This window comes from Hordeum vulgare, chromosome 2H (assembly GCF_904849725.1).
Source record: "Hordeum vulgare subsp. vulgare chromosome 2H, MorexV3_pseudomolecules_assembly, whole genome shotgun sequence".
Classification (NCBI taxonomy): Eukaryota; Viridiplantae; Streptophyta; class Magnoliopsida; order Poales; family Poaceae; genus Hordeum; species Hordeum vulgare.
The window spans coordinates 173925830-173935170 of NC_058519.1; the positions used below are offsets into that span (position 1 = coordinate 173925830).

The following is a 9341-nucleotide window of genomic DNA, read 5'->3' on the forward strand; positions in this document are numbered from 1 at the left end:
CATGCTAATCATCCAAGAATTTAGTGCCAACCATTTTATTAAATTCTTCTTTTAACAATTTGGCACAATTTTCCGAACCATCATTTTCACGGAAGGCATTATAAAGGCGAAGCATTACACGCCACCTCGATTCCATTTTTAGCTTTCTTTTTATAAACCAAACTAGTGATAAACAACAAACAAAAAGATTCAATTGCAAGATCTAAAGATATACCTTCAAGCACTCACCTCCCGAGCAACGACACCAGAAAAGAGCTTGATGTCTACTACGCAACTTTATTCTTGTAGACGTTGTTGGGCCTCCAAGTGCAGAGTTTTGTAGGACAACAAAAAATTTCTATCAAGTGGATGACCTAAGGATTATCAATCCATGGAAGGTGTAGGATGAAGTTGGTCTCTCTCAAACAACCGTGCAATCAAATACAAGAAATCTCTTATGTCACTAATACACACAATACAATGAAAAAAATGTATACTTGCACTAGTTCAGCGAAGAGATGGTGATGCAAGTGCAATATGGATAATGGATATAGTTTATTATAATCTAATATAAAAACAGTAAGGTAGAAAGTGGCAAACAATGAGCAAAACATTGTATAAATGCTTGGAAATAAGGCCTATGGTTCATACTTTCACTAGTGCAATCTCTCAGCAATGCTAACATAACATAATCATATGATCATCCCTTAATGTGCAATAAAGAATCAATCCAAAGTTCATATCTAGCGGAGAACATAAGATAAAATTGTTGCAGCTGGTAGAACCACCTCAAAGTTATCCTTTTCGATCAATCTATTGAGCTATTCCTATAAGTGTCACAAACAACCCTAGAGTTCGTACTAAAATAACATCAATGGTACACATCGATCAACCCTAATGTCACGTAGATACTACAATGTCACCTCAAGTATATGTGGGTTAATTATTCGACATGCATCCAACACAAACAACTTCAAAGAGTACCCCAAGATTTTTATCGGAGAAAGTAGGACAAAATTTGCATCAACCCCTATGCATAGATCCCCCAAGGTCACCGGAATCCACAAGTTGATGTCATACCATATATCAAATGAATCAATAGAATACCCCATTGTCACCGCGAGTATCCACATGCAAGACATACATCAAGTGTTCACGATCCAAAAAATTCAATCCAACATATTGAAATCTCAAAAGGAAAGACTCAATTTATCACATCAAGATAACAAGGGAAGAACACAATATGATCCAACTATATTAACAAAGCCCATGATACATCAAGATCATGACATCTCAAGAACACGAGATAGAGAGAGAGATCAAACACATAGCTACTGGTACATACCCTTAGTCTCGAGGTTGAACAACTCCCTCCTCGTCATGGACACCGTCGGGATAACGAAGATGGCCTCCTATGATGATTTCCTCCTCCGGTAGGGTGCCGGAATAGGGCTCCATATGAGTTTTATTCGGTATAAAGGCTTGTGGCGACGGAGTGGAAGTTTTAGGTTAACTTTAGGAGGTTTCTAGATCTATAGGATTTCTCAGCATTGGATTCACATCAAACCAGAGCCATGAGGGGCCCACAAGCTATCAGGGGGTGCCCTGTTAGGTTGTGGCCAGCAGGTGCCCCCCCTCTGGTGGTTCTTCGCTTCGGTATTTCTCATATTGTCTAGAAAAAACCGATAAAAGTTTCCGGCGATTATGAGAACTTCTATTTCCTACATAAAAACAACACCACGATAATTCTGTTGAAAACAACGCGAGTCCGTTTTAGTTATAATTGGAACATATAAAGTGCATCAAATCCATATAAAAGTATTGTAAACACATGTAAATATGACATCAATACTTCATACATTATTGATACGTTGAAGATGTATCGCACCCAAAGCCTCAAAATCTAGCATGAAATCTCGAACCACCGACTTGCCAAGGAGGTCCTCATGCAGATTAGGAAGCACATTTCCTTTACCCGGTTGATCATCTGCAATCACTTGCCGAACCAAAATGATCAAAGGGAAGAAGACTTTTTTGCATCTCATCAATTTGAAAAGCGCGAAACGAATCCATGTTGGCTTCCCCTTTCGTTAACCACAAAATCCTCAAACGTTTTTTAGCAATAGCACGTTCCTGGAAGTCCAAGAACATAATGTTTAAGGGTAACACACATCTAAACTCCCATGTTAGAGAGAACATGGGTCTCCCGAGCCACCTCTAGCCAAAAAAAATACCACACAATTTGCATTTGAACACTGCCAACCCAATGCTGACCCTAAGCTTGCAACTAACGAGTGGTGTTTCTAAATAGAGCATCCAACCGCTTATATGGATCCATAATGTCAAAATGTAGACTATTGCTAAATACAACGATAGAAAATGACTACAATGAAAAAGTAACTGTTTAAGAAACAAAATAAAAAAAAATCCAAAATTGTAAGTGAGAGCATCTTTAATTTGAACAAACTTATAACAAAAAATATCAATATTTATAATACCAAATCAATATCATTAGATTCTTATGGAACGTAGTTTCATATTACGCATACTTGGTATCGTAGATGATAATATTTTTTAATATAAATTTGATTAAACTTTGTAAAGTTTCACTTGACACAAATCTTATATGCGTAGTATAAAGGACAGGAATGAGTAAATGTTATTGATGAAAGTGGCACCTCGAATAAATATGTTTACCGAGAATAGAAAGGACTTGTCAGAAAAAACAAAAATGAAAAGCGCAAACGTCTACGCAATACTTCCTCCATTCCTAAATATAAGTCTTTCTAGATGTTTCACTAATGGATTACATACGGATGTACATAGACATACTTTAGAGTATAGATTTACTCATTTTGTTTTGTATGTAGACACCTAGTGAAATATCTTAAAAAACTTATATTTAGGTACGGAGGGAGTACATGAAAGAGAAGGGAAAAACTTACATGAAAATTAATTATATAAAATGAAAATAAAAGATAAAAATTCACATGAAATAAATTGGAGATGAAATTTTTTAACGGTTACGTTATTATTTTGTTTTATTTCAAGCACAGAGGGTAACGTTATCAAATTCGTAGTGTGTCGGAATGGTGAGGTAATTTTGCTGTAGCTTCCCTGGACGGCTGGACCGGGCCTTGCATGCAGCAGGGAATGGGCTGAACCCTTGTGAATGAGGGCCCATGTTCCATAACAGAGAGATCTTTAATGGACCGCCAACGCGATCCAGCTCACCCCTAAAAATACCCAACAATAAATACACGCAACACGATCTCACCCGTGCAGTGACCATCGAACGACACAGACGCCTTCCCTGTCTCCATTCCTTTTGACATTAACTAGCTTTCTTTTATTTCTTTTTTTAGAGGAGTAATAATAACCTTCCAATTAAAGCTTTCGTAATCCTCAAAAAAAAAAAAAAACTTTCGTATCCGACGCGGACGCTCCTCCCCCGCCTCGTGAGACGACCCTGTGACGCTCTCCCACGGAGGGCGGGACCCACATTGACACCCCCTTAACCCACCCCCTCTATCGAGGAGAGCCCCCTCGCAGAACCAGTAACCCGCACTGACCCCCGCTCCGATCTCCCCAATCCCCTCCAAATCCCTCGCCGGAACCCTAGCCCCGCGCCGCCGCCGCCGCCATGCCTCCGCGCCGCTCTAAGGGAGGGGCCGGGGGCCAGCCCGACTCCGAAGCCAGCGACGCCGAGCCCGTGGAGACCGCGGTCGACGCCATGTCCGAAGACGAGGCCGACGACGGCAACTCCAACGAGGACTCCGCTGAGAGCGGAGCTGACGATACGGACGGCGAGGCCTCCAAGGAGGAAGCCGCCGATACCAAGGCCGAGGAGATGGATGCGGAGCATGAAGAGGAAGCTGGCGCAACCAAGGCCGAGGAGATGGTCGCCGAACCTGAAGCCAATGGTGCAGATGCGGGGACCAAGGTCGAGGCGGCGGAGGCCAAGGTCGAAGAGGAAGCCGCCCAGAGCGACTCTGAGCGCAAGGCAGGTGCCCGAGAAGCCGATCCAGAAGCGGAGGCAGAGGAAACCGACGGCGAGAATGAAGAGCAAGCCGCTCGGACCGACGGCGGGAGTGGAGAGGAAGCTGCCGGGACTGTTGGCGAGGACGAAGAAGAAGCCGCCGGCACAGACGGCGACAACGCCGCTGAGGTTGGTGGCGAGAACGTAGATGCGGATTCTGAAGCCGAAGGTGAGGGTACTGATGCCGAGCCTGACGCTCTGGAGGAATCCCCTCCCCCCTCTCCTCCAGCCCGTAGCCGCCGCCGCAAGCGAGTGGTCAAACCCGACCCGCCTACTGAGGATGACGAGGAAGAGGAGACCCCTCTGCCTTCACGTCGGCGCCGGCGTCGCAAAGCAGGAGAACGTGGCGATTCTCCTCCGCCACTGCCGGATAACCTCCGGTGCCGCAGAAGTGATGGTAAGAAGTGGCGCTGCTCAGCTCGTGCACTCCCCACTGTCAGCTTTTGCGAGTATCATTATGCCAAGGCTAGCAAGGGCAAGAAACCGCCAGCCGATGGGGAGGTCCTTGCCGTGGCTCTCCAACGGCAAAAGAAGAACAAGAGAAAGGGAAGAAAGCGCTTAAATCTGGCGCCAGAATCACCAAAGGCCACAAGGGATCTCCCTAATGGATTGATGACAATTTCACCGGGGAGCAGTGGGCCGCTAGGCTCCCCTGTGACTACAAAGGTTGGAGTGGATATTCCCGCACCACTCCGGCGGTGCTACCGTTCCAAGAATGCTGAGCCAGTGCCTGTTGGCCCTGTGAAGGTCACCTAGCTAATCATTCAATATTCTTGATTGATAGTTTGATTTGCATTGTGTAATTTTGTGCTGAACCTGTTCTTATTGCTGATTTTTGTATGGATCTAGGTCGTTCCTCATGCAATGAGTAAAGCAAAGGCAGCACAGATGTCATGCCACCGTTGTGGGTTGAAGAAGGTAGCACGCGTTGTCAAGTGCAAGAACTGTGAAAACAAGTACTTCTGCAACAGCTGCATCAATAAATGGTTAGGTTTTCATTCTTTGTCAGTGGTATTATTTGCCTGCTTGGTTGCCTTGCTGAATTAATGACTTTATGCATGCTTTCAACTATGATAACTTGGTTACCCTGATTAACTACTCCATCTGTCCCACAAATAAGATGTTATTACAACCGATATACTCACATGTTGGTTGTAATAACATCTTATATTATGGGATGGAGGCAGTAGAAGAATGATTGGTCGAGGTTTAGGTTTGCATCATATCTGGTGATTTAGTGGATGCAGAAGAGTTGGGACTGAGAGGGACATAAATTTGCTTGAGTTCATGAATCATTTTCTGCTGTAGGCTTTGCGTGCTATACCATTTGATAAATGATAACTGAGGAAAAGTAGTTGCAAACATTTGGTTGAGTAAGCTCCCCTTTTTACTGAAATCCTGAATTACAGTAATGCACTGTAGTTTATTGTGATCTGCATGATAGAAAACACTCATATTTAATTTTATTCTATGAAATATCTGATACTGTTTGGGCCTCAGCTGATTAATGTATCATTTGGATATTTGATTAGTAGTGTCAACAGCAATAAAATGAAATATGCTTTTATTTCCCCAAATCCAAGATATTGTTGATATAGCTTGGAGCTTTCGTTGCCTAGTTCTCACATTCGTGATTGTACTGTGAGGATTTAACTTGGAATTTCTCATTTGCTTTTTATGGCTTCATTTTTTAATAAAAATATTCAGATAAATAGTTGTAGTTTTAGATACTCCATCATATTTTTAGATGGCGAGTTTGGTACCACCCGTAAATAGTTTTGCAGTTTGTTCCTACCATTTTATATTTCTAGGAGTCAAGACGCATCATCATCATTATTACTAGTAGCTTTATTTAGTTGGTTATCTGGGTAAAAAGCTATTTACCTTTTGTGGTCAACAAATCCGATGAGCTGATATCACCATTGAGTTTTATAGCGCTCCAGTAAGGTGGCACACATGCTTATTTTCACTTGGCCCTTACTCGTTCTCATTCTATGGATTATTTATATGCTCAGAACATTTGTTTTATGTTTGATCAATTGCGTTTCTAGATCAATGCAGCATTTATTTTATGTATCTGTGTAAGAATTGTCTACCATAATTTGTTTTAAGAATTAAGTGTTATTCTGTTTGATGAAGGAATGATGGAGAGTTTCCCTTAGTAAAACTGTTTAGTTGCTGAAAGTTATTTGTATCCAATCTTGGCAGTAACTTGACTAAGAACCAGTGTTGTGCTAGGCCGCGTTGAATCTGAATGCATGGTTTGAACTAATTTGATTCAGTTGCTAACTAGGTTCCGATATGCTCATTTGTACACTGTAGGTATTCTGGGATGTCCAGGAATGATATAAAGATCCAATGCCCGGTTTGCCGTGGCTGCTGTGATTGCAAAAAGTGCACCCTTGGTCAGACCAAGGGAGGTATGCGGAAGGTTTGTTTTTTACTAGATGACTGCATGGTGGCTAATTTAGTGATATCCACTTGTTATTTGTTTAATTAAGTATTCACGTTTATGCTTTGAATCTTCAGGAATCACCAGGTGGTCAAGGGAAACTAATCAGGATCAAAATCTGCAATCACCAATTTTACAAGCTTTTACCCTTGAAACTTGACCAGGAACAGCTTGATGAATTGGAAATTGAAGCTAAAATACAAGGTTTGTTAGTGCAATTCTTTTTTAGCAAGTATCGCATGTTCATCAGTAATGAACTCTCCTCTTTTAATTAGGAACAAAGTTATCCAATGTCCGCGTTCAGGTAGCTGAAGATGACCAGAGCGGGTCACTTTACTGGTAAGTTCTCTCTAAAAAGTTTAGGCCTGGCAGGTGGACCCAGTAACGTCGTTCTCTGAATAAATCATTGTACCTTGTATATGCACATTAAAACAATCTTCCATTTAGTGTATGCAATGATAATATTTAATAAAATGTAAGGGCTGATATGAATAATAATTGGCCTAAAGGACAATATTTGATGTCTTAAGCATGAACTTGTTATTGGATAAGTAGCAACACATAGGGCACTTACCTTTTATGGCTAATAGAACATAGCAATCCTCTAGATCGTTCTGATTGCCTTTTTTTATTGAGATGTTAGATAAGTTATATGGTCCCCCATGCATGGTCTTTCACATTCAAGTTTCTTGAAGAGAAAACCTTAGGTGTTTTGTGTTTCTATGCCTAACAACCACAAAAACTTTCTTCTCGTATCTTGCTCCTTTATTTTCTCAACAAATCAAAGTACCTCTTGTACTTGGGAAAATAATCTTCTTTCTTTTTAATGTATGCAATGATCATGTAACATTTAATAAAATCCAAACATTTTCTTTTTGCTGTCTTAAGCATCATTATTTTATTGATAAAAGGAGAAACGTACGGGGCACTGAGCAATCCATTACGCTGTCCTGATGGCCTACCTTTTTTAACTGTTTGATAACTTATGGATTGTTTTGCCATTCACATTCAAGGATCTTTAAGAGAAATCTTTGTTGTTTTGTATTTTGTACTTTTGGCTCGTTTGTATGCCTCTTTTATTTGCTATGTAGCCTTTTAGTTTGTTTGTCAATATGTGCTATTATTGCATGCATTTTAGGTCTCATCTGATCTGAGATTTCTGTTTGTGTGTGTGTGTAATAGTAATAACTGTAAGCTGTCCGTGCACCAAGCCTTGAGAAGCTGCCCAAGATGCCCTTTTAAGCTGTGCCTAAGTTGCTGTCAGAAGATACGTGAAGGGAGTATGTCAGGCAGCACCCCTGAAGATAAATTTACACAACGACTGTTGCAGCAAGAGTCAGCCCATGAGGATGGCAGCATAAGTTGCCCTTCCATTGAGTTGGGTGGCTGTGGCGACTCTCTGTTAAACTTGATATATACATCCCCATCTGATGACCAGTCGGGGGAACTAAGTTCAGGAGACGAGCTAGATGCTCCAGGCAATGACTCTGGAGTTAAAGATGCACAAGATCATTCCTCGCCTTTAGCCGAGAGTAATGGTAGTCTTGCCAGATTATCCGGTGGTCAGCAGGAATCGATGTCCACATAATCTCTGGTGATTTTGCAGCAGATACCCACCCATGCATCTTTTGGTGTGTGAGATGGGATATGGTCTGAAGTGGGTAGAGGTTAGAGTGGCTTATTTAGTGTGATTATCGGCTGATTTTAGGTCTGTGACCTACCTGGGGATATTCTCGAGTAATTGTTTGGTGTTGTTCATCTTGGATTTATACATTATGTTTGTTGTCAGTGTAAATAGGGTATGACTATTTATCATCCATGAGTCGGAAGCTTGTATCGGTTCGGTCGTATTGTGGTTAATTTAGAAAACTGTCTGTACTCTATCGGCTATTGCAGTGTTCGAGAAAGTGAGGGATTCTATTGGATTAGTCGTCTGAAATAAAAGCGACTTTGGGATGGTTACATTGAATTGGATCTGTGTATCCTGATTTCCTGCCCTGTTATTCGTGTTTCGTGAATCCTTGAGCTCAGGGAACATGAATTGCGCGTGTTGAGCTCAGTGAACATGAATTGCGCGTGCTGCTGGGGTAATTGCAAGGCCGGTGCTACACGCACCCACTAGATATTGCGCTGCTGGGGTAATTGCAAGGCCGGTGCTACCCGCACCCACTAGATATTGCGAATGTTGTTCATATAGAGTGGGTTGTGGAAATTGCTGTTGTAGCTTGGCTTTTGGTATTAAAAAATAACTTTTCAATTTTAAAAAATTCTGAAAAAAATGCATATACAGATTGCACTACACTACATATCAATGTCACTAGCGCGAGACCTGGCAGGTCATCCAGAAGTAATGCAGAGAAGGGGTGGATCCCTGATCTGCTCATATATCTGAATTGTTGGCATGCCGGGATACAATGTTATTGGCAATGGAGCATAACACTTACTCCCCCAGTCCCATAATATGCATAATATGGGAGCGTTTCTGACACTGTTATATAGGACGGAGGGAGTAGTACGCATTGCTAGAAACTGAGTGCTCGGTGTTGTACAATGTGTGGCGGGATGGAATCATATTCACAAACTTCCAGGAATTCAGAGTTTTGTTCGCTATAAGGAGTGCAAGCGTACTGGTTCACTTACGTGCTAGGGAAGTGCTTAGCTTATCTCATCGCCTTGCTCATCTTGATGTAGGCCCTGTTTGGATACTCTACTATATGTTAGAGTTAGTTTCTAGCTTATGACTAACGTTGAACTCTGTCGAAAACGTGCTGTTGCGTGTCCTCGGAATCGTCCCGGCCGATCTGGTCCCGGATGAAGATGATGTGTGAGAGCTCAAGGACCTCTTCGACACCCCTCTTTGCGACCAACGGG

At 41.9% G+C, this 9341-nt stretch overlaps 1 protein-coding gene across 1 annotated transcript; it reads left to right on the forward strand.

The window, feature by feature from the left end:
- The first annotated feature begins 3500 nt into the window (after positions 1-3500).
- LOC123425720 (histone-lysine N-methyltransferase SETD1B-like) lies at positions 3501-8439 on the forward strand. The gene is made up of 6 exons (XM_045109429.1): positions 3501-4765; positions 4868-5004; positions 6341-6449; positions 6548-6674; positions 6746-6809; positions 7653-8439. The coding sequence occupies exons 1-6, from the start codon at positions 3623-3625 to the stop codon at positions 8056-8058; spliced, it is 1986 nt and encodes a 661-aa protein (XP_044965364.1). The 5' UTR covers positions 3501-3622; the 3' UTR covers positions 8059-8439.
- Positions 8440-9341: the final 902 nt, after the last annotated feature.

Coding starts and splice junctions, on each gene's coding strand:
- LOC123425720 (XM_045109429.1), top strand. CDS start 3,623: ATGCCTCCGCGCCGCTCTAAGGGAGGGGCCGGGGGCCAGCCCGACTCC. Junction 5,005..6,340: donor AACAGCTGCATCAATAAATG/GTTAGGTTTTCA, acceptor TGTACACTGTAG/GTATTCTGGGATGTCCAGGA. Junction 6,810..7,652: donor CAGAGCGGGTCACTTTACTG/GTAAGTTCTCTC, acceptor TGTGTGTAATAG/TAATAACTGTAAGCTGTCCG.